The sequence below is a fragment of the Sphaerodactylus townsendi genome, linkage group LG12, assembly GCF_021028975.2.
Source record: "Sphaerodactylus townsendi isolate TG3544 linkage group LG12, MPM_Stown_v2.3, whole genome shotgun sequence".
In the NCBI taxonomy this organism is placed as follows: domain Eukaryota; kingdom Metazoa; phylum Chordata; class Lepidosauria; order Squamata; family Sphaerodactylidae; genus Sphaerodactylus; species Sphaerodactylus townsendi.
Genome location: NC_059436.1, coordinates 14,415,967 through 14,441,843, shown reverse-complemented (window position 1 = coordinate 14,441,843; position 25,877 = coordinate 14,415,967). Strand labels below are relative to the sequence as shown.

Here is a 25,877-nt window from a genome sequence, read left to right as displayed (position 1 = left end):
ACATCTGTTACCAAATGTACAATTAACATAATTAAATAAGACCAGCATCAAAGTTATGTCATGTGTAAATCAACTTCACGTATGATGAAATGTCCAAAAATGTCATCCCAGCAGCTTTAGGAAAAATGAAAAGTATGCTTCCTCTGAAAAGGGAGAGGGGGACACACTCGAGGCACAGATTTCTACGGTGAAATATTAGTATTTTCTAAAGGCCAGAGGTAAGTGACAGTATTTCCTTCAGAGAGCAGATTAGAGCCTTCTCTGATGAAGAGTCTTTTCCACAATGTCTAATGGGGCCATATTTTGGAGATGGACAGATGCTCAGACCAGCTCAGAATCTCCTACTTAGGAGCATCAGGGGGAATTTGAAATGTGGAAGGGATTTTAGAATTGCAGTCCAACTATTTTTGTTATAGTATTCAGCTCAGTCCCTTTACCTTTCAGTCACTTTAAGTGTTACAATACCGAATTTTTAATTCACAAATCTTGAATCATTGCTGCTTATTTGGCAGGGGCTGAGTGTCTTGTATAACAATGTGGGAATGGAGACAATACATAGTTTCTGACTAATGTAATAGTGCTCCAGCTCTGCCAAGAATGAGCAAAGATCGTGGTTGTCTGCTTTTATATTTCCCCTGGTTTATTTTTGTGCCTTTGTTTACTTTTAGTACAAAATTTGCTGTCTAGGTAAACAACCAGATGCTCTGAAAGGCGTGGGGGGATGTGGGGGGGGGGGCAACTGAGCACAGTTTGTCAATCATAGCAGCATAACTACAAGATCAATGCTGGACAGTAACTGTATGTATCGAAGGCTTTCATGGCTGGCATCACTAGGGTGTTGTGGGTTTTCCGGGTTGTATGGCCATGTTCCAGTAGCATTTTCTCCTGATGTTTTGCCTGCATCTGTGGCTTGCATCTTCAGAGGATCCTCTGCCACAGATGCAGGCAAAATGTCAGGAGAAAATGCTCCTGGAACACGGCCATACAACCCGGAAAACCCACAACACCCTAGTAACTGTATGCTTCTCTAGAACAGGCTAACCAGAACTAATAAAACAGCCATGTTAAGGAAAGGACATGAGGATTTGTTCCTTGTGAAACATGCTTAGAACATTGCCAGTGAGTGGGTAAGCTGACCATCTTGCTCCATGGCTATACTTCTGTTATATGAAAGTCTATTTCACTGGAATTAACTGGACTTTCTTGCAAGTAATAGGTTTCTTGACTAGAATGCCAGGCTGATTTTATGACAGCTGAATGGCTGTCTTTGGAGAGCTTCTGGAGTTTGGAACAAATGTGTTGTATTACACTGCAAAATTCTAGGAACAAATTTTAGCTGGGATAATAAAGATTTTTAGTGTCTCTCTCCAATAACAGTAAAGAAAACCATAGCTCTCGCTCTCCGGAATATTGCACTTGAAATTATTCGTCCCAGTTGGCTGAAACAACATAGAGCAGCATTCGAATAGGCTGTGTTACAGAAATGCCGGCTTCAGCCAGTCTCACGCTGTGTTCGGTTGGCTTAGAACGTCTCCTGCGCAAACCTCACTGAAATGAATGGGAGGTTTATAGGAACACAACAACTGCCTTGCGCAGAGCCATTAATCTAAATAGGGCTTACGAAGGAGGAGTTCCCAGTGGATTGTGCCCCAGGCTCATTCAATCACACAGTCCTCGAAAATGGCTTTTGTTGCCCTTTAATACTGATCTACTGTCTTTGTGTGTGCATAGTTCTTTTTTCCCCCACAGAGCAAGGCCATTCGTATTATAAAAAGCCCACCAAAATTAGCTGCCGTTTTTCATCCAGCTCCTGTGAAAGGAAGGGGAGGGAGAATGAAAGTTTGGAGGCTACAGCAGTATAACATCCCCAGACTGCATAAAACAGAGGGAAGGTCAGAGAGTTATCCTTCAATACTGTGACGTTAAAGGGACTCTTCAGCAGCCAACTCTAGTAAGAGTTCGAGTCTGCTCCTTCCGTTAACTTCAGTCTGCAATAAATTACATTTGGCCTTCCCTCCCCACTTATTCCCCTCTTGACCTAGTGGCTGGTAATGGACACACGAAAGCCACTGAACATAGTTAATTTCTCTGAGCCTTTTATTGGTTTGTTCAGGGAACAACAACCAATCCCTCCTTCCCCTTGGACAGAGGAAACACGGTCAAACAGTGGAAAGTTTAAGCTCAGCATAACCATCATATGCTACTCTGATTTGAGTAGATGTGATTGAGGCCTTTGAAGTTTCTGAATCTACTCCATTCGTACTCTCTAGAACTGAGTATGAATGAAGTGCAGGTGGCGTGTAAACAGTTCACAGGGTTCCAAAAGAAAAAACTGCAACCAATAATAATTTAACTGCTGCCACACAGCTTCACAGTTTCATTGTCCCATCTATCCCACGCATAGAGTGGGAAAATAAGGGTCTACGATTGTTCCTTCTTTTCAGGTAATCCTTTACCCAAGCTGGTAGATTGCCTTCTCCCACGGCTCCTTAAAAATAAAGCCACCTGAAACATAACTAGCCATAGGATGCTCTTTTTAAAAAACTGTAGGAATTAAAAGGTTAAAAATAATTCTGCCTTCAGCTACGTGACTAGGAAAGTTTTTCCTTCACTGTTGACATTGAAGCTGGAGGGGCATCCACAAATGAAAAATAAGGCTCCACATGGGTATGTCAAAGAAAAATCCAGAGGAAACTCAAGTTTCCATTTTCTATTACTATCCATTGCTGAAGATAGTAGAATCCTCGTGGGAGTTATGGATGTTTCCTTTTGATTTCTTATAGTTGTGGAATTCTTTAAAGCATCAGCAAGAAATGTAGAGCTACATTTTCTATGTGCAAACTTCAAAAAACAGCTCCTGGAGCTCCATACTTTTAGGGTAACGTCCTGGAAAATCAGCAGGCCCAACCGAACGTCTTAGTTTATCCACTGTGGAGGACGTTCATGGCTTTTCAATGTGCATGTCATTGCTTCCATTACCGTTGGTGGTGGTTGTAATGATGTATTGTGTTGTCTGCTGCTGATTGGCTGTTGGAGAGTCCAAGGCGTCAGAGTGCGTTGATGACTCGGCTAAGCCTACTTCTACTCCACTGGAAAGTGAAAGGTTTGGTTTTACATCTAGTTCAGATTGTCCTTGGGGTATTACGTAATGTGTCTGCAGAGGGAGGGGGAAAATACAGCATTTACTCAAATGAAAGACTAGTTTTCCCACAGGTACGTCATCAAAAACAAAAGAGAGAGCCCTCTTAAATTTGCATGCAGTTTAAAGTTATGTCCAATACTTTTTTTGTTATATAACTTTTTAAAAGGAGGTGGTCTGACATTCAAGGTTATCCTCCTTTTGAGTAAATGTAATATACACTTTTCTGTCCAAATTTGGGACATCGTATGTTATTTCACAGACACACGCAATGGGTGAACTTGAATTAATTCAGTTAAAACAGAAGTTCTAAGACAGCCTTCATTTCGCTACAGCCCATGGCATGAAGAAGCCATGAAGGAGTGACTGCATTAAAACAGAAGGTCCTGCAGATGGTGTTGTTCTTCCTTCAGACATCCCTTAACCAGATAAAATGAATTAAGACACACAAAAACATCTTGCCCTGTGCCTTCACTGCTTCCCAGGGCCGCTGGGAAAAATCTGGAGTCACAGACTCTCCATCTGGTTGGATGAACAAAAGCTCACTTTCTCAGGACGAGTGTTACCTCGCCTTGATTTTAGAAAGTATTCTACAGGAGTGGCAGTTATTTTTCTACACAGATCCTTTAAAAGGGATAATGGAGGAGAACATTTCAGCCTTCCCCTTGAAGCCTCTCCTTTCTGGACAGATTCCAGCACCTCTTATTATGTATCAGCATTCTCTTGTTGTAGTCACCTTGAAGGCTTGATGTCAAGCAGACAGGTGGCATATGAACACTCAAACAACCATGTTCCAGCGTTCAGCTCAACATTTGAATTTCCATCTAACTATGAACGATGCTTCAGGACTTGATTTTACAGTCTGGAACACCAATTAGGACCATGCATCACACAATATTCTGTGGCTGAATATAGAGACATGAGTGCAAAATGTACAATATGGAGTTTCCACCTTTTGTTTCCCTTGCAATTCCTTTGCAGGTCAACTAGATGCATTGATGTTTGGATGGGAGAGGGGCAATTATGTCTTCCCTTATCCTTATCCACTAATATTCTGCTAATATCCTCCTCTGTTAACAGAAGTAAGTCCAGTTCAGAGGAAATGGCATTGAGGTAATTTGCAAGAGAGAGTCTAGAGATGTGGAAGGGGTTAAACTGGCTCCATTCTTACATCCCATGCCCTACCTTGAGCAAGAGTAGCTTTAGGAACAAGCATCTGACACAACAACTTGTATTTCTGCCCTTAGGCATGCCACTGTCTTGCCGTCCAAGTCTACAATGCATCAGTGATAATGCTGGAGCATTTAAACGTTTGGTATCATTACTAATCATTACATTGATCTGACTTCCCAACTTAATGTTTTCTGAGCATTTATACAGCACATTTGAAATGCTAAATGTTTCATTTATATATCCTCTGAAATGATAATCTGATCCCAACACCCAAAGGTGCCTTCTTTCTGCATACCTGGGTGACAGGTTTCTCTTGCCCAGTGTTCACTGCCGTGACGGGAGTGGCAACAGCGGTCTCTGTGATCACATATTGAATCTCAGAAGCTAGAGGACAAAATCAGAAGAGAAAGAAATACAATTGAATATTCTTAGCAATATGCCAAATGATTAGCAGGACAAAATAAAGCCAGTGGGTTACAGGTAGCCTACTAACATTCTCTATTTTTAAATATTCAATCAAGTCAATAAGTTTCATCATAAAAAACCTTACAACTAGACCTGTTATCTATAGAGAGTAGTAATTATTTTTACCAAAACTGGGGGACCAAGTGGGCTCTTGGTGAACCAGACTAAAGACTAAATTCAGGAGCTTTTAAGTTAAAAGCTATGTGACTTCATAGAAGCAAATTTTAAGGATGAGTTTCCATAATACATGGAAGTGTATTATTTGTAGTCAACAGGGTGGTATAGCAGTCAGAGTGCTGGTCTAGGTAGGATCTGGGAAACCAGATTCTAATCTCCACTCTGCCACGGAAGCAGAATAACCCTCTTTCAGCCTAACCTAACTCCTAGGGTGGTAGCTGTAAGGATAAAGTGGAGAAGGGGAGAATGATTATCTAAGCTGCTTTGGGTACTCACTAGGAATAAAAGTGGACATAAATGAAGTAAATAAATAACTATATTGTTTGCATGTATACAGGAATGAGCCTTGTGCATTTTAATTCCTTCCTTTTATCATATGACTCAGCTGAAAAGCTAAATTTTAGCTGACTGGCATGTTGATCAGCTTGACCATGTTACTGCCTAGCAGCCAGACCAAACTATCGGGGGCTTTAAGTGCACACAGAAAGCTCCATCTAAGCTGGAACTTCATTTCAAAGGTGGGAAAGCTCTTTGTGCACTTTCCTAGTTTTTTTCAATCACAGCTTGGAAACCAAACAACCTAACAGAACTTCCACAGTGACTACAAAGGCAAGATGAGACACAAACTTTGCTGGCCCTTTGCCCATGTTTCAGATACATACAATAGCTGGGAAATGAGTTCCATGTGCCAGGTAGGTATGCTTGCTGAACTGAGGATCCTTGCTGTGGCTGGAGAGTTTGGCTTTGGGAAGAGGCGGGTGTTTGCATCTGGGAAGGGCTGAGCTCCTGCTGAGATGGTTGTGACGAAGGGCTTAAGGGCTTACCTCCCACCTAGAATAACAGCAGAGAAGAGAAATTACAGCATATATTTTCCAGAAACTTGCACGCTTAGGGACTAGAGTGATAATTCCCACCTGCAGCAACTGTGCTTCCTAGGAAGTAACGTTTATAGGAAACCCGACTGATAACTATTTCCGATAGAAAGTAGCAACCAGGAGTTGTTTCACAATGGAGCTGCCAGAATTTTGGGGTTTCCACCCTCTAGCTCTTTTGCCTGGAACTGTTATAATTGGTTCCCGTGCTTACAACAGAGAATCTGGTCGACCTCCTTGCCCAAGCCATTGTGGTCCTAAGTCTTTTGTGCTGCCTTCTTGTCTTTGTGACAAAGTGATGAGTTTCGGTGGTGATCATTTTGGCCTTGAATGGAACTGCAGTGCTATGGTGCACGGCTGACAAAAGCTTGGTTTACACGAGGACTTCTTTTCAATTTTCAACTCTGCTGGTGACTTATAATGATACAGTGCTACTGATAGATCAGTTTAAAAAAAACCCTGATCAAACAACGGATCACATATAAGATCAGGAAATAATACAAGGATCAAGTCCAATAGGTTGTGAGACCCAGTGTGGTGTGGTGTGGTGGCTGAGGTGTCGAACCTGCAATTGTGAAACTGGGCATGCCAAGGTTTTTGTTGTTCTAAGCAAAAGTGTGAGCTACCTGGGAGGACGATGAGGCTGCAGCAGCTGGTTCCGCGACCTGGATGTGCTGCACTTGGATGGCGTGCTGGGTATACTGTGTATCATGCAGCTGCTCCACATCCACTGTGGAATGCTGGGACTGGTGAGGTGAGGTGGCCTGGAAGCAGAACACAAGCACAACTTCCGTCAGTAACCAGGCAGCATGACTAAGCATTGCTGCATGTCCCAGAATGCTTGAACATGGGCTTGAGCTCCCTGTTGCGGAGTCGCGCGGTTGCAGCTCCCCTAGGAGTTCGTTTCATGCTGCTTTGATAGTATAAGAATATAGGAACTGTTTGGGTTGCGAGGCAAAGCCGTGCCATTAGCATCAAAAACCAGATCAGAGGCAAATGGGATCACAGGGAAATAATTATTTCCCTGTAAGCCTGCTCTTGTCGTGTATGAACAGCCCTGGTGGATCCAGCCCCAGGCTCAGTCCAGCACCCTGTTCCCAACGGGGGTCAGCCCTATGCCACACATTATAAATATGACTTAAGCGTACTGAATAGCAATTGACAAGAAACGCTGCCAGTCCTGCTGCTTACGAACACAAACACACAAACTTCGATACTTACTAATTTACTAAGTGAACTGAAAAGTGAAAATAAGTGCACCCCTGTCTAAAACAGCTATAAACATACATAAATACAAAAAGTTACAAAAAATACAAACCACTAACAGAATCAAAAAATACAAACCACTAACAGTAAGCTGTGGAGGCTTATCTGGGGAATTCAGATTAGCCTGTGCACTCCCACACACGCCAGCTGGGTGACCTTGGACTAGTCACAGTTCTTCTGAGCTCTCTCAGTCCCACCTACCTCACAGGGTATTTGTTGTGAGGGGGGAAGGGCAAGGAGATTATAAGCCCCTTTGAGTCTCCTACAGGAGAGAAAGGGGGGATATAAATCCAAAATCATCTTCTTCTTCTTCTTCTTCTTCTTCTATATTGTTAACTTTTTGTATGTATGTATGTTTATCGCTGTTTTAGACAGGGGTGCACTTATTTTCCCTTGGTCAGCCCTATGCCCCTTAGAAAGCTCACAAGCAGCCCGAGATATTTTGATACCCATGAGAACGTAAGAAGAGCCCTGGTGAGTCAGACCAGTGGTTCATTTAATCTGCCATCCTGTCTCCCATAATGTCCAACCAGACACTCTGGAGGACCAGCAACAGGGCCTGGAGGTAAAGGCCTCCCCCTGATTTTGCCTCCTGGCAGTGGGATCCAGAGGTTTATTGCCTCCGAGGTTCTCCTCAGTTAACATGGCTAGCAACTACTCACAGATCCAGCCTCCATGAAAATACAAATGGTGTCCTCAGTGAGCAAAACTCTCACAATTTATGCAACAAATAACAACAGTCTGATCTTTAACAGCATGGTACTATCTGCTGCGTGAAGCAAGCTAGTTTGCTTGACACTCGGACTTACCATGCTCTTGAGTGCTATCCACATCTGCAAGTTATGGGTAGTAGGGGACAGAGTCATGGGGGGGGGGGGGAGCTACCATGCCAGAACAGTAACAATCAGGCTTACATCTCGGATAGAGTCTCTAGGTACAACCCTGATTGAAACAAGTAGTAGTGACTCATCTCTGTTATCACAGGGAAAGGCTGCTGATCAGTCAACCCGCTACAAAATAAACATACCCTCCATTTAAGCCAAACAAGACATTTAGCAGCAGCAGAAGAAGATAATTATCTTAATTTATTCATGCATACCAGAGCTTCTCATGTTCCAACATCATGATTAAGCGTAGGATCTTCTACCAGGGGGATGGTAAACATTAGAAAAATCTTACTTGCTAAACAAAGCCTAATTAGTTTTTAGCAACTTAATCAGGGGGGAAAAAAACAAAGGAAAAAGCGAGGCCATGAAAGTGAGCTAGTGATCAGAATGGTTACGTAGTATTTAGTCAGTTGCTAAGAACAACCAAAATTATGGATTTTCAAAAAATGCTTGGCTCTTATTGTTTACCATGTCAGGTAAACAATAAGAGTCCAAGACCAGAGGTGAAACAGAACATAGAATCATAAAGCCACAAGGGAGAGACCACAAGGGCCATCAAGAGAGACCACAAGGGCCATCAACTCTAACTCCCTGCCATGCAGGAACACACAATCAAAGCACTCCCAACATATGTTCATCCAGCCTCTATTTAAAAACCTCCAAAGAAGGAGACTCCACCACTCTCTGAGGCAGTGAATTCCACAGTTGAACAGCCCTGACAGAGTTGAGGTTCTACTAAGGTAGCAGTAAGCCAAATGTCACTCACCTGAGCCACTTGTACAACCTGCAGCTGTATGTGCTGAGGCTGCTGCAAGCCCGTTGTGGACTGAGACACAGGGATGTACTGAATTCGCTGAAAATCACCCTGTGCAGTCCGGTAGTCTGTTGTCAGTGTCTGCGACAGCTCTGTCATTGCTTGGGTCAGCAGATCTGTCGTCTGGAGAGGACAAAGGCAGGCAAGAAGCATATCATTAAAGAATAATGCTGTTAATTTGTCTGAATGCTTGGCGATTGTGTCATTATTTCTCTGACAAAGGAATACTCAACTCTGTTTACTTCTACAATGTACCCTAAACAATCAGGGAAACACTATCTACCTACCAACCTTCTACACATCATCCCCTGCTATTCACATTTTGCCAAAAGTACAGCAGGAACACAGCAGAAGGCTGCTGAAAAAACAAATCGCTCCAGGTGGCTCATGCAAGTAAACCCAATCTGTATGTTATGGGCCTTGTGGTCTTCCAAGTGCCCTACTGTCAAGGAACACATTTTCACATTCAGTCAACTATTGCAAAACTTCCAACTGTTGGTGAACACTTGAGCATCGCAGAAATTCTGGAGCAAATTCCAGGATGGATGCTCAGTTGGTCCTGTGAAAGAGAACTTTAAAGCCTGTTACCCTAAGCGAACTGAGGGGTACCATGAAACATACCCAAGTAGGGTTGCCACTTTTTCTGCTGCTGTTTCTGAGCTATTAAAAAACTAAGAAGGGCCCTGCTAGATCACACCAGTGGTCCACCTAGTCCAACATCTTATCTCACACATTGGCCAGACAGTTGCCCTGCAAGTCCAATGAACAGAGATTACAAGAGCTGATGTCACCTCCTAGCACTAGGTTTCAGAGGTTTATTGCCTTTGAATATGGAGATTCGCTCTTCTAATTATGGCTAGTTGGCCATCGTTGGACTTATCTGCTATGAACAGAGGCATACCAGCCCAAAATGGTGCCCAGGGCATGACCAGCTCCCCGTGCCCCCCCCCCCCCGGGTTACCCCATGTCCCATTAGTGGTACACCATTGGCCAAGAATTTGTCTAACTTGCTTGTAAAGTAATCTATGCTGGTGGCCATCCCAATGTCCCTCAGCAGCAAATCCCACAATTTAACTTCTCACTGAGTAAAGAACTATTTCCTATTGCCTGTCCTGTACCCATTGCCCTGTCAACTTCATTGGGTATCCCTGAGTCCTAGTGTTTTGGAACAGGGGAAAAAAGTTCTGTCTGTATACATGATAAGACTCTGTCATGTCCTTCACTACCAATACCCCACCCGGTCATCTCCTTTCTAACATAAAAAGTCCCAGACTCTTCTGCCTTCCCTCACAGGAAAGCAGATTGATATATAGATGCTTAGGACATGAATTGTTTTTTCATAACATAGTGACATGAAAAGTTGCAGTGGCTTAATTTTCTTCATGTTCTGTTAAAGATGTAAGATTAGAGTCAGTACAGGAGTCGTTCCAGGGAACCATTCAGCCTCATCCTGCATTTCTGTAATGCATCTATTTCTGTGTCACCCCAGGATTCTTACCACAACTGTCTCCCCAGCAGTGCTGTCAGCGGTTAAAACTGCAGGGGCAGCACTGATGACGGCTGTCGTCAATGGCACGTGTATCGTGTTCGTCGCGATCTGAGCGAATTCTGGGTGCTTCTTGCGAATATGTTGCACCATCTTGGTCTGCAAAGGGGTGGAAAGTGGCTGGTTACGGAAAGCCTACGAAATCAGCTCCGGGCACAGGACCATTAATCATTCAGGCCGTGCTAAGCGATTCGCTTTGCTTGAGTGCTCAGCACTGAGCTCTCTGCACATACAAATGTCCTAGCTGGCAGCAGGAAATTGAAGCCTACCTGTGTATTGCTTAGATTGCCTTGATATCTCTGCTGTTCAACCTGAACAGCAAACTGGTGTGTCGAAGATTCCTCTTGCAAGAGCCAAGCCCCCACGTGCCTCAAAAACCAACCGCCATCCCAAAGTCTCTTGAGATTTCTGAGAACAAGGGTCTGCATGCTCAATAGGTTTGATAAAGGCACCCAGACTCTCTCAGTGGCTGTTCCACAGCTAAAAATTCTCCCTGCCCACTTACACCCGAATGCACGATGCTGCTTTATTTTATCAGGTCATCAGTGCCTCTAGCCAACACTCTCTGGTTTTACTGGGGACGCCTTTCCAGGATCCCATTTGAACTTTCACTATCTTGGTTCCTTGAATGCCAGAAATTGCACCTGAAACCTCTGCAAATAAAGCGTGCACTTTTCCACTGAACTTTGAGTCCTGCCAAGATTGGCTGAGATTTGAACCAGAAGCCGTCTGTATATTGAAGCCACTGTGGTGAGCCAGTGAAGTCACAGTTCTCAGAAGATGCAGTAAAGTACTTTACGCTTTTTACAAGATCATTACAAATTACTAATGGGTTGAATCCAGACTGAATTTTTATCATGCCAGAATGTCTCCTCACTCCCCCTGCAGCCCACTCATCTCCACAAAAGGCTGCTTCTGGGGGATAAAACACCCTCAATGATATGAATAGGTCTGCAGTAGGAAGGGAATTTCAGTAGAAATTGTCAGTGTAGTCTGAATTCAACCCAATGAGAAATCTACAAAATTCGACTTCTCTCTCTCTCTCTCTCTCTCTCTCTCTCTCTCTCTGGCCCTTTCCGCACACGCAAAATAATGCGTTTTCAAACCACTTTCACAACTGTTTGCAAGTGGATTTTGCCATTCCGCACAGCTTCAAAGAGCACTGAAGGCAGTTTGAAAGTGCATTATTCTGCATGTGCGGAATGAGCCTCTCTCTCTCTTTCTCCTCTTTCTCCCCCCACCCCCAATACCCATCAATGGATGTTAGAACATCCTCCAGACACTCTTTCATACAAACATCTCATTCACATACATCTTCCCCCGTCTTCCACTATAGTCATGCTACTTGAATATTTATAATATTTTTTCTTCTCATTCTCAGATCCACCTTGAAAAATGAAAAAACAATTGGTTTTTATACGCCACTTTTCTCTGCTGTAAAGAGCCTCAAAGCAGTTTACAATTGCCTTTCTCTGCCCCCCACGAGGGGCACCTTGTGAGGCAGGAGGGGCTGAGAGAGTTCTGAGAGAACTGTGACTGGCCCGAGGTCACCCAGCAGGCTTCTTGGGGAGGAGTGAGGAATCAACCTCGCTTATCCAGATTAGAGTCCACTGCTCTTCACCACTACACCACCCTAGCTCTCCAAGGTGAAGCAGTGTGGCAGGCAAAACCCACCTTTTTTTCTTCTGCATGGGGAGAAGAGGAAGTTGCCTGCCCCATCCCTTCAAAAACTACCTTGTAACATTTGTATTTTATTTTGGCCTGCTGCTCTGAACGGTTATGCTCCTGTACAGCGTGTGCTTTTTCTTTTGAGTTCCAAGCAGCAGGTGTGCGCACAAGATAAATGCCTCTGTCGGCAGCAGGACAGTGGCTGACTTTGAAAACACAATATAAATGAAGTCCCAATATTAAAGACAGCAGCCGAACGTTTGCCTGCAACTGCAAATATTTACCTGTTGCCTTTGTAAACACAAAGAAGGGATGGTTTTGTACTGGATATGATTCTTTAATCTAGCAATTCAACAGCACTGATCCCTGAAAAGGGCAATGTGTGAACACTGCAAACTGCTCATAACGGCTGCATCAGTACCAGCAGTCAGCCATGTCTGCTGTATCTTACAAGTCACTGGGCCCCTGAGTGTGTGATTTGCCCACAAAGCACCAAAGCGTGCTTCCATTAGAAGTGCCCATCTCAAAAACCCCTCGGCAGCCAATTGGCCAAACACTGTCCTGAATTCATGAAGCTTTGATTCACTGGCTTATCCAGTAGCAACAAATCTAGGAACAAAACTAAGACCAGAATCTGTATTCAGGACTACCAGCTCCAAAAGTTTGGCAACAAGTTGGCACCTCAAGCTATGCAGGAAGTAATTATTTACGTCAATTTTGTATAAGCGTATTAGTTGATCTTTCAGGATGCTTATGTAGTTTTTGTTTGTCTCCTGAAGGCTTCCTGATGGTCAATAAAAAATGGACCCTCCGTGCTCTTACTGTTGCTAAAATGCTTTTATTGCAACACTGGAGAAATAAACGCCCATCTCCATAATCCAATGGATTGAGCACCTTGCAACTTTATTAACATTCAAATGTATCGCCTACAGTTGACAATTATGTATAGATTTCTTCAGAGATTTATTTATTTGTTTGTTTGTTTGTTTGTTTATATATATCTTAGATTTTAAACCGCCCATATTTGGAAACCTTTCATAGATGCTTATGTGTAGACTGGCCATCACAGTTGTTTTATTTTTTTTTTCTGTTTGAGGTATGTAGTTATTTATATATTTTTAAATTCACACCTTCAAGTTATCCCCCAAAATCTTGTCAGACTCTGTGGTGCTATTAGACTTGAATCTAGTTCTTCTCCTGCAGACCATGATGGCTACCTTTCCAAAATCATAAGAAGGACATTCATCAGAAAACAGAAGGATAATGCCACAGTACCTTACTGCTATACTGCTTGGAACAGTGAGGGCAGCAGACTGGCGGAGTGGCTATCGTGCCCGTGAGCTGGGTATGGGTACTCAGCATGGGATCTGGCTCTCCTGGGCCTGCTGGTCGGAGCTTTCGGATGCTTGGAGGAAGCTCAGCACCTGGGTGATTCTTCAGAATATGCGCTTTGCGTTTGCTGGCACTCTTGTAAACCTGCGGACAATGAATAAGTGATATCGATGGTACTTCTGAACAGAAGTTAAAACCCGCTGATCTGCATTGATACACTAGATCATAGGTGTCAAACTCATGGCCCTCCAGATGTTATGGATTACAGTTCTCATCATCCCCTGCCAGCAACATGCTGGCAGGGGGTGATGGGAACTGTAGTCCATAACATCTGGAGGGCTGCGAGTTTGACACCTGTGCACTAGCTGATCCTCCATAATAACAATTCTCAGTGTGGGAGTTGTGGGTTTTCCAGGTCACGTGGTCTGGAAGTTTTTGCTCCTAATGTTTTGCCCGCATCTATGGCTGGCATCTGAGGCACATCACTTAGTGTCCAGTGAGAAATAGACCCCACTAAATATTCCCTTCTCACTGGACACAGTGTATAACAGACTTCTCTCTGTGATATACCTCTGAAGATGCCAGCCAAAGATGCAGGCGTAATGTTAGGAACAAGATCTACCAGACCACGGCCACACAGCCCGGAAAACCCACAATAACCAGTTGAAAGCCTTTGACAATGCATTGACCCTGCTGTGTTTGGCAATACAGACAATCGATGATAAATTGTAGATTATTCCAATCCTACTTTATTCAACTAAAAACAAGTGTGGGGAAGAATAATTCTGCAAGCCACGAACTATCACATTGCCCCAATGCCAAAATACAAAAAGGCATCCAATCTATAAAGTGCTTAGGAATCTATTTGGGATTCCTAGAAGAAAAATTATTTTCATCTTTCACCCAAAGTTCACTTCTTCCAAGCGCTTTTTATTTAATTTACTGTCTTGGCAGATATATCTTTTGGCCCTCTCCACAAAGTTAAAAATAAAAAAAATGGACGGGAGGGAAACGTTACCAGATCTGTTACACATTTACACATGCAGGCAATTTGATCCCGTGCGAACCTCGAGGTGTAGGAGGTAGATTCATTTCATACCTTATCACAGTACTGACAGAAATAATCTCTGTTGGGCTTGATGATGGGCAGTGTTAGTTCTGGCACCTCTTCTATTTTCATGTCTGGGTGTCTCTTTGATAAATGATTCACCTAAGATTAAAAAGCAGAGCATATCAAGAAAACAGGCAACGATATTAAAAGTGCAACAACAGCCGCCTGTGCCTGTGGAAAACAGGAGCTCCCCTGTTCAGCTAAGTGAAGCAGACCTGTTCAGGAGCATTACATTCATTCGAAAAGAGCTAGCAACAAGCCATAGAAAAGCCTTGCTCACACTCTTGACAGCTTATCATTAGACAAGCAAAGCATCTCTAGCAGATATTTGCCATGGTGCATTTTTCTGTTTTTATTCCTGCCTAGTGTAAGTTGTAATCTTGGAAGTCCCTGGTTCAGATCTCATCACAGTTGCTAGGGGGTCCTTAGTCAAGCCATACTTTTCTTAGTTTTGATCTTACATACGTATTATGGCAAGAATTTGGATGGAAGAATCCCAAGGAACACCTGGGGCGTGACATAGAGGCAGCCAATGACAAACCACCTCTGATGTCTCTTGCCTTGAAAACTCTATAGGGCGACCACAAGTCAGCTGTGACTTGGCAGTAAAAAAATGTATCATAGGGCCTGAACTGGATGACCCAGGCTAGCCTGTTCTCATCAGATCTCAGAAGGTAAGCTGGGCTGGCCCGAATTAGTATTTGGATGGAAGACCACCAAGGAATACCAGGATTGTTATACAGTGGCAGGCAATGGCAAACCACCTCTGTCGAGTCCAGCGTTTTGTTTCCCACAGCAGGTGACCAGCAGTGCCATCCTAAGCAGATGTGAAATCAATGGCTTTAGAAGGCTGTAGCTTCATTGGGTCTCAGCCTTTTGTCTCTACTGTCCCACCTACTGCTTTATCAAAGAACCTGGGTCTTACCATCACAGAAACAGAAAACCACTTTTTTTGACAGGGACATCTATGTATTTACAGGCATTCTGCTAATACTATTAGAATGCCAAAAGGTCATAGGTGGATAATGCGTGGTAGGTAGGGTTTGCAGGAGACAGCATGTAACATCTGGATATGGGGATTGAGGGAGAGAAGATTCTCAATGATTGTTATTTTAAAAAACCCTGCATCTCACCAGTGGTATGCATACCACCAGCTGAGAACCACCACCCTTAGACGGTGGTGCCTAGATGTGGACCCAGGCACTGTGGACCCAGGCACTGAAGCTTGCCCCAGCAACTGGTAAATATACTCCCTCCAACATGGAGGTTCCATTCAGTCATCCTGACTAACACGTATCGAACTTTTCTCTATGGCTGCTATTTTAGGCAGTGGGAAATAGCAACAGGTTATCTATGGAAGCGCTAACAGAGCATTTCCTGTGATGTGAGGCCAACTCGCACAACCAAGCTGGTATTTAGACTGGTGCAGCATTCAATTAATGAATGTGGTATGCAGGAGTCTCCTTCTCTGGAGGTTTTTAAAGAGAGGCTGGATGGCCATCTGTCAGGAGAGCTTTGATGGTGTGTTCCTGCATTGTAGGGGGTTGGACTTGATGGCCCTTGGGGTCTCTTCCAACTCTATGATTCTATGATTCTATTCTATGACAAAGTTCTTCCCAGGTTGCAAACCATCCTGTGTTTATTTAGTAAGCCCTTGTTTTATCAGTCGGGGTAGAGTTTCATGGTTAAACACAGCTCATTAATTTTGGCAAAAAAAAAAAAAAGAGCTATGCAAGTTAAACACCAAATACTGATAAAAGGGGACCAGCCCCACCGGCAGAAAAACAATGAAGGTCCAATACGTAGCAAAGTCAGGAGGGGGAGAGTAAGGCCCCTTCCGCACACGCAAAATAATGCGTTTTCAAACCACTTTCACAACTGTTTGCAAGTGGATTTTGCCATTCCACACAGCTTCGAAGAGAAGTGACAGCAGTTTGAAAGTTCATTATTCTGCATGTGCGGAATGAGCCTATTACCTCCCAAGTCCCAGTCCTCATTTGGTCAGACCAAGTTTTAAAAAATGTTATCAAAAGTAAAAAGCTGGAGGAGTTACTTTGAGGAGTTAGCTTGAGGAAGTTGATGCCTTTCACTTTCCACCAGACCCGGACCCCCCCCCCCCCCCACCCTTGTTTTAAATTGGCACATTTCTCAATTAACCACTGGAGCTAACACAAAAAGGCATCTCACACGGTCACATTGATTTCTAATTGGCAAAAATCTTTAGGAAGGCTGGAGCAGCAAACTAACCAGCATGCCTCTCCTCCGGAAGCCCATCATGCACAGACGACACTTGAACATGAAGCTCTCATAGTCGGTCGATGCTATCCGAGGCTTAAAAGTTTTGGAACGGCTAATCCTGTCGGCCTTCTTCGCTTCTCTTTCTGGGTTGTGCATCCTCTGCATGTGCTCCCGGAGTTTGTCTTTCCTCTGCAAGGGAAATAACCAAAAGCACTTTTACAAAATACTGTTGTTTTTCTAGTTATTCACAAGCGCAAAAAAAAATGAAATGCCACAAAGCAATGTGCAGAGTGAAAAATTAATACAGCTACGGAAGAGAAAAGCAGGAATTTGATTGTCTGGGTTTAATGAAGACAAATACAACTTTTTTTCCCAAGGTTGCGGAATCACACGTACAAACCTAATTAATTGTTCTATTGAAGTTAGGCTTGTTTACTTCTGGGACTCTTGTAAGTCTTTTATGGCCAATTAAAGCATGATGTGACATGCTCCTGAATTAATATTGGTTTTTAGCAGTAATTAAGTGGATGAGCGTTAGGAAGCATAAATGAAGATTATTATTTGTTATTGTGCCCTTCCATCAGTTTATTGTCATGCTTTCCAGGACTTCATAAACGAAAAGGGAAGTTCTTTGCCCCATGGGACTTGTTCCGTTTTGACAGCAAATGATCACATTCAGATTTCCATTCACTGCTCATAGGCTTAATCCCATACAAATGAAGACTATTCCATACTTGTGAAATACCCATTCACCTGATCACCTGCAGCAAGTCAGAACAATCTTCATGCAACCGGGCAGAAGAAATGCCCTAACAGCTCGGACAATAGTTCCATTAGGAGGGGCCATGGGGAATGACTGGGGCTCAGTGCTAGAGCATCTGTTTTGTATATGGAAGGTCCCAGGTTTAATCCTCATCATCTCCTATTTAAAGGCTCAGATAGGAGTTTATTTGAAAAACCCTATGTGAGACCCTGGATGAGTAACTGCCAATCAAAGTAGACAATAATGGCCTTGATAAACCAATGTTCCAATTCAGTATAAGTCAGCTCCTTATGTTTAAGATCCATCCCGCCAGCATTCCCACAGTGACCAACAGGATGCTGCTGGGAAATGCACAAGCTGGGTAAGATGCAACATTTCTGCTACTGCTTTCAACCCCAGCAACTGCTGTTTAGAAGAACTCTGCCTCTGAACATGCAGATTTCATTTAGCCATCATGGCTAATTGCTAGGGATGAATCTATCCTCCTCGTACATGTTTAGACCCAAGGAAGCTTTACAAATAGTGGTTCTTTCTGTCCATCTTAGTCCACAAACAAGAAGCACAGGTGAAATGTGTATTGGCTAGTAACTTCAGCAGATGCACGGTTGGACTAATCTCTTAGCAGAAATCAGAATCATAGAAAAACAGAAAAAAATTGGACTTCTTTCTTGAATTTTGAGTCAGAGAAAGGCATCTGTGAACCCGTTGTGTAAATATACTTCTCACATGGCCATCCATTACAGATAAATTCCTAAAGCACAGCTTATCCCACACTGTTGCATATGTGCATGTTGTGTGTTACATATAGGCAGTCAGCAAGACATGCGAAAGGCAGGGGCGGATCGCTTCCCCTTCTGAGAAGTCACTCTTGGACATAAGGCAGCCGGATGCAGCTCCGCAACTGCTTCCGATGTTCGCCAGACCTGTTGACTGCATTACCTTGAACTGTTTCCCACAGGTAGAGCACAGGAAGTCCTTGCGGTCCGAGTGTCGCAGCATGTGGAGGCGCAGCTTATCAGGACGGCAGAAGGCCTTGTCACATTCTGTGCACTGGTAAATCTTTTCTGAATGGAAGCTGCGCACGTGCTTCTTTACCTGGCAAGGATGATTGCAGGAAAAGAAAGTAATAAATGCCTAAGAAGAGCCCTGCCAGATCAGACCCATGGACCACCCTGCCCAGCATCCTGTCTCATACAGCAGCCAGCTGGAGGGTCAAACAGGATGGCACACCCCTGCTGTAGTCCAACCACAAGAATGTTTGTGCTCCACTGTAGGAGGACAGTGAATGATGGGATGTTTTCTAGAAGGAAGGGTAAAAAACAGAAAAGCGGGGGGAGACCTTGACAAGAAGGCACGGAAGTGTTACGCAATCCTTTCTGCAAAAAGCCCGAGCTGTTTAGCTGAAGAACAACATTTAAATAAATAATAAGCAAAGCAGGTGCTCTTTCCCTTCTTTCTGCCACTTGAGGGGGAAATCCAAGAGCGTCTCTTGATCTGTTTTAGACTGCAAAGATCTGGGAGAGTGATTCATTCATTCTGATTCATTCTAAACTCTGCTTCTGCTTGTTTCCTGAATAGTGGCCTGCACACCAGCCCACATCCTGGGATACTGTATTTCAAACCCCAGGTTGCTGGAGAGCAGAGAACTCGCCTTGAATTTGCAGAGGACAGCACAGAGTGATGGACAGAGAGCCATCACAGGACACAGGATAGCTCTTTTCAACTGGGCTTCTAGGAGTACCTGTCCTATGTAAAGGAACTGTGTCAGAGCAACGACTGTTTTGGATCCAGATCAGGAGTGTTTGGGAGTGAAGGGTCCTCCTCTGCTCTTCTCCTCAATCTACCCAGAGGCTACCAAGGGGGCCAATGAAGACTCTTGACACCTGAAAATCTGAGCCCTGAAGATAAAAATAGATCCCCCAGGAAATGCCCAGTTTCTTTAGCACAAATGATACAGGCCAGGCATTTTGTAATTTCATCTTCAATGTCAGAACTTAGGAAGTTGAGAAGTAACAGCTGCTTCAAAGGCAACTTATATTCAGTTTTGCACCTGCATCATATGATATGGGAGAATGGGACAGTTGCATATTTCAAGAGAGAAGTGCAAATAAGAAACATTGCTACTCATCAAATTATGCTGCTTTGTATTGCAATAAAATTGATACAGATGAACCTCAGAGGGAATTTTCATGCAGAAGGATTAAGTTTTAAGCCTGCTGGGTATATTTTTGGTTGTTGCAGAAGATTTTGCTGCAGCAAAGGCATAATTTGTGGATGACATAAATGTGTGTATACTCATCTTCAAACGCCACCATGCACATATCTAGAAGACCTGATTTTGGTTAGGTTTTGCAGGGAAGCTCCACAATGACAAGTGTCTGGTTCACATGTACACTGATTCACACGAGTCCTGTTATATTTGATTGTTACGTGTTCGCTACAAGAAATATCAGTGCAATATTTGCTGTTTCCTGAAGCAGCTGTAATGTTTGGAGCTCCCTTTCATTAGTGCTTTGGGCTTCTATGGATTGACTTAGCTAAAGCTTTTTCTTGGCTTTCCTTTGGTGGAGGGGTCAATGTTAATTGGCGACTGACTTAAGGATACAGTTTCTCTCATTCTTTCTTTGAGGTTGATTTGGTTCTGGGCCATCATTGGAAATGAGGAATAAAAGTTAAAAAAATTAAAGATGTCCTTTCTTTCCTACAGTGAGTGATAGCTTGCAGTTTAATGAATAAGACTCATTAAAGTCTCTAAAATGAATGTCTCTAAAAAGCACCCATACTTTGGTAATATTTAGATATGTTCAATTAACTCATGATGCAGTTTAAAGGAAGATGGTTAATCAGTTAACGTTTTTTATTTGGTTGACAGCTCATATTTTAATCAGTTAACTGAGCTGTCCAATCCTGGTAATCTTAACAAAATACAACTCCCACACTGCTCTTTGTATGTGAAAACTCGCATATCTGTGTCTTCATGGAAATGATCTTAATGTAAAGGAAATGTCACATCTGAAGCTATTCCTCCATTTATTTGGCAGAATGCAACTTTGGAGCCTGACAGATTCCGGGCACGAGAAGACAAACAGTTCAGAGAAGCTACTAAAGATAAAGAGGCTCAGAAGTCAATGATCTTGATCTGCATTGACTCACCTGGATAAAATCTGGAAAGCGCTTCTTACAGGTAGGACAAGTGAAATAGCCATCGTTCACGTGGATTGCCACGTGATCTTTCAGCAGATCCAAGCGGTCAAAGGACTCAGGGCAGAAAATGCAAGAGTAGGTTTTCTGGTCCAAGTGGAACTTCATGTGACTTTCCAGAGCGCTGCTGTTGATGAAGCCTTTATTGCAGATGTCACAAGTCAGAGGGCAATTGCCTTCCCGTCCGTGGAAACCTAAGTGCTGATCTAGTTTGTCCTTATCACGGAAAGCCTTCCCACAATGCAGGCATTTGAAGGGTCGGAACGACTTCCGGATGAATAAGTGCTGGAGAGCTGCATTCTGAAAAGATATATCCAAGAAAGGGTATCTTTAAATTTATTAGTTATTTTATTTTACATATTAAAATATGTATGCCCTGCTTTTCCTCTTGGCTGAAGGCACGCTGGCCAATATAGCGGAAAGTTCATAACAGCCTTAGCTAGGTATATGACTCTCTGCAGCACACAGGAGGAAAAATAATGGAATTTCCGAAGGACACAAAATGTAATCAGTGGCAGAGGCAGGAAAAGACTCCAAGTAATTCTCTTGCTTCAAGATGCATTTGGACAGACTTTTGCCTTGATCCAGCAATTTGCTGTGGACGTGGTAGCTCTTACCTGAGCAGGGTAGATCTATGCACACATAGAGCTTTCCTGCCCAGAAGGGTTATTGCATTAATTTCTTGACAAGATCTTCCCCTTTTCAAACCTTGCCCCTCCCAGATTCCATCCCTAAATCTCCAGGAATTTCACCACTCTGAGTTGGCAACCTTGTTATAATTACAAATGCACGCTACGCAAATCTGTAATGATTATACAATTAAGGGCAGATTCTGTTGCACTGGGTCCAGAATTGGGGCTGTAAGAACACTAGATAACATATGCAAAACTACACACAGGTGTGGCCTACAGCCATTAAACAGGAAGGGAATTTTATTGTGAATTAGTACAAAAATCTACCTTTTTTCTTTTCTGTATGTATAACTAGGATACACATCCAAGGTCACACTCTACATATAGAGCAATAAGAATTGAACAACCGACCCCTACTGGTTCTGTACTCAAACACACTTAACCAAGATTAAACACCCGATGAATAAAACATTTTTCTTGTTCGCTCAGAGTAGAAAAAAATCAGGATCCTCCCTACACACCCATAGGGTAAAAGACGGATGTTAAAGTGTTTTACTCTAAACTTTTTTGGTTTCTACCATCCCATCCAGCTTTGAAATATGGTTAACTAGCCTTAAGCAAAAAGGTCAGCTTTGAGGCAGTTACAGAAAGCTGATTTCTTCTTTCAGAATGGCTACTAGATGTTCACTATATCACTGAAGAGAATAATGCACCTCTCTTGTGGGGCAATTCTGCAGGGGGTAAGTAAGTAGCTCTGTCAGATTTTTTAAAAAAGAGAAGCACATGTATTTACACATCCATATTTCATCCTTCACCTTGACCTGGATGGCCCAGACTAGCCTTATCTTGTTAGATCTTGAAAGCTAAGCAGGGTCAACCCTGGCTAGTACTTAGACGGGAGAGTATCAAGGAAGCCCGCTATGTGGAGACAGCCTTGCCAAACCACCTCTGTTTATCTCTTGCCTTGAAAACCCTACAGTGTCACTGTAAGCTGGCTGTGACTTAAATGCACTTTCTACCACTATATTAACCTTTTGCCTTACATACAGCAAAGCCAGACAAGTATATTTCACAAAGATATGTCTTACTGCTTGGAGATTGGGGGGTGGGGGGGGGGGACAAGTGAGTTCACAAAGTCACATACACTACCCAATAGACCCCCCCCCCATCACAGTAATAACACAATGAGGACTTCATTTCTTTTCAGAGGTAGAATAAGTCTCAGATGCAGCCTGAAACATGCCCCAAACATGCACACCTGTGTTGTTTTCCCCAGGCTGGCTCCAGAACTGCTAGAAACAGTTTCCAGGAAAGTAAAATGCTATTAAAATCAACTTCACCGCCTCCAATTGTTCCATGTGTCTTCACACTGACTTACAACTCAAGCTATGCTAAAATATTCAACAAATGCTTCCTCCATCCTTCCAGATTAATCCATTCAGAAGAGTCATTTCTTAATCTCTGTTTTGGCTGCAGTAGCAACAGCTCACAGCTGGCTCTGCAGCCTTCTTGCCAAGTGTCCTGTGAGTTCCAGTAATTAAAGAAGAATTTTGATGTTGGCGGGGAGCTGGCATGGGAGCCATTTCTGTGTTTTTCTACATGAGATCGCCAATTATAAGACACCAGCCCGGCAGAAGATTGAAAAGGCAGCAGGACTCTGTACACCCCTGCAGAGTGGGAAAAAAACACTGAAGAAAATTTGCAATCTTGGAATGCAATCTCTCTTCTATTATTAACCATTGTCTGTTTTCCACTCCACTTCTTAGACATTAAATATTAATCCCAATCCGTTCAACCCAGAAAAACAAAACCAAATCCCAGGGCTAGACAGGGGGAACAATTGTATTTAACTAAGTTATTAGTATGCACCCCACATCCCTATACATCAAGCAGTAGACAGCTTCCTTACGGAAGCACTTTAGCTTTCTGAAATTAGCCTTGCCAGTCGCTGTGAGGGACGAAGGCTTAACGCCATACTAATAGAAACCCTGGGATTGGGGCTTTAGTTTTCCCTTCAGGAAACCCACCAACCTGTTAAATGATGATGAAATCTGCACAGAACAGCAAGCATAGCTGTGATACCCCCCCCCCCTTAATATTTTTTGGGGTTTCTCTACTGCTGGTAACAGAATAAAAAAAGTACCCTGCATTCACACAGGTGTTCGCAAGTTCCTGAATGTTTAGGACCTGAGATTGGGGCTACCTGGAGGCAAGTAGTGTTTCCTATGCCTTAAATATACATAGAATGGGTTGAGGATTATAGACGCTCCAGTTCAAATCCTAGGTCCACTAGAAGAAAAGGCTGGTCTCCTGGAGAGATAAGTTGCCCTGGAGAAAAGGGTGGACTCTATCGTATGATGCACTGCTGAGGACTCACTCTTCCCCAAACCTCACCTTCCCCAGGCCCCACCCTCAAACCTCCAGGTATTTCCCAAGTGGGAGTTGGCAACGCTAACCTTATTGCAAAGTATATTTGAAGAGGACTTAAGATGAGTTCCTACTTCAGCTCTGGGAGTAAGAATGACTGCTTTCATGCAGTTGCTGGGAGAACACATCTGATAAAGGGTATGAGACGCTACTCAAATAAAAAGGTAATATTTAAATGAATGAAATTAACTGAAGAAAATAATTTAACCTCTCATGTTTGCCTAAGAATTCCCCTGCACCTGAGCCTAAGCATATGTTTCACAGAACATGAGATCCCAGTCCCACAGCGCAAACAGATTCTAAGTCTTTGCTCAGCTTCAAAGTTTTTTTGCCCTGTGGCACGAGAAGCTGCTCTTCGAGAGGCTTTGGGTGCACGGAACTGCATGTTCGGCTCTTTGAAATCTGGCCACAATTCTTGATCAGTCAGACTACAGGGTGTTGCATCCAGAAGACAGTAAAGTACAGGATCCAGAGGTACATGGACTGAGTCTAGAGTCATACAGGAGACAATGCAAATCCTTATAGCAAAGGTGAGATGGCCCAGCAGTGTCGAAATGCCAAATGCATAAGCAGCAGTCCCAGTCAAGGTGCCTCCAATGAAAGCCTTGCAGGACTTTCTCACATAAGGCGATTGATATAAAATATTACCCAGTCTTGAATACTGAAGTACTTCTCACAGTATGTTCAGTTTAACCATGCATTTCAAGCTGAAGGCAAATATATTCTTTTACAAGAGGCGTTTAAAGTCAGTTCTCGTCTCAGCCTGTTCCACCATGTTTTCAAACCTTCCCATGCAAGCAAGTGGATGATTTTTAAATAGATTTTCATATGTGAGAAGATTCTTGAAGCACAAATTATATCATTAAGTGCAATTTGATCTATGCTGCTGCTTCTGCATCGGAGAAGGTGAAAAATCCCTCATCCAATGGGAGTCAGTGGGAACTGTGTCAAGTTTGCCTGTCAGTTATGCCATAGCGTCTGTGGAGTGACCTCTTTAGTGGCCCTGAATTTATTCTGGTGTAATTAATTTAAACTTTGCTCAGTCTCCCTCTTAAGGGGAACCACAGACTTCTTTTAAAAAATGTCTTCTAACACTGCAAATGAACACAGGCAGCTGATTTCAAGCTACATAAACTGATCACTAGCTGAATGGAGGATTACTGGTTAGAATCATTCTCCGAGAAGCAGGCAGCTGCCAAAAGGCACGGGTTCAAATCTTTGTTGTTCAAATGCAGAAAGCTCAACACAGCTTTTAAGCTCACAAGAAAAGAGGGGAAGTCTGTTGCCCTGAGAAAGAATTTCATCATTAAAGACAATATATGATATAGGGGAGAAGGTGCCCACCCAGGATCACAGTGCCTCCTTGGCAAGGATCCCTGCAGCAGATAGATCTAAAACACACAAACACAGAGAGATGAAGCCCTGAACAAGTCATTAATCCACACCACCTCAACTGGCTTCCTGGAATTCTCCTGTCTGCCAGCCTGGACGGACGAGGTTTCCAGGAAAGAATCATCAAGCACCATGACTCAAATCAATTCCACTTGGACAGCGGTCCCCCTCCGGCATGTCAAGAGGCACCACACTCTCTGTGCAAGGCCTGCCTGTCTTTTTACAGCCCCGGGATGCACTCAGCCTGAAATGCCATGTCAGCCATGTAGACTGACACCAATTGAAGGGAAAAAGGCCAGCAGGAACTGGCAGGCAAAATCGAGCAAAGAGGTGACAAACTCTTTGCGAGAAGCCCTGTTTTCTGTGACGCAAGGAGCAAGATGTCCTCAACCTGAAATGTCAGGCAAGAAGTTTTTAAAACTGTTACCAGTGGAAGGTAAAAGGTCAACAGTAACTATCAGGCAAATCAGTCTCGAAAAAGATAAGCAGCAGAGCATCGGAGGTGTGGCTGTGTGTATTCTACACCGGTGTATTCTACACCGAGGCAATACTTTGCCAATTTGGCACCAGTGAAATTCAAATTCCATGGTCAGTGCCCAACATACATACATAAAACCTTTATTAGGCATAAAACCAATATAACAACCAGCATTATCCAGACAGATGTTCCATACATAAAACCACCACAGGTATTATTCCAAAGTTTCTAAAAGGAACCTATCTACAGAATTTAAAATCACAGAAGAAGAGTTGTTTAGTAGGAATGCAACCTTC

At 43.2% G+C, this 25,877-nt stretch overlaps 1 protein-coding gene across 5 annotated transcripts in view; it reads right to left on the bottom strand.

The window, feature by feature from the left end:
- Positions 1–927: 927 nt before the first annotated feature.
- The window catches only part of PRDM10 (PR/SET domain 10), a 77,811-nt gene continuing 52,861 nt past the window's right edge, over positions 928–25,877 (bottom strand). For all 5 annotated transcript variants that reach the window (XM_048512778.1, XM_048512776.1, XM_048512774.1 and 2 more), the window contains 11 exons: positions 20,605–20,952; positions 18,391–18,546; positions 16,698–16,877; positions 14,439–14,549; positions 13,283–13,483; positions 10,292–10,438; positions 8,746–8,916; positions 6,453–6,590; positions 5,617–5,785; positions 4,608–4,696; positions 928–3,154 (listed from right to left, as the gene is read on the bottom strand). In XM_048512778.1, coding sequence (XP_048368735.1) covers positions 2,942–3,154; positions 4,608–4,696; positions 5,617–5,785; positions 6,453–6,590; positions 8,746–8,916; positions 10,292–10,438; positions 13,283–13,483; positions 14,439–14,549; positions 16,698–16,877; positions 18,391–18,546; positions 20,605–20,952 — 1,923 coding nt within the window. In that variant the 3' untranslated portion in view covers positions 928–2,941. The remainder of the gene's footprint in view (positions 3,155–4,607; positions 4,697–5,616; positions 5,786–6,452; positions 6,591–8,745; positions 8,917–10,291; positions 10,439–13,282; positions 13,484–14,438; positions 14,550–16,697; positions 16,878–18,390; positions 18,547–20,604; positions 20,953–25,877) is intronic.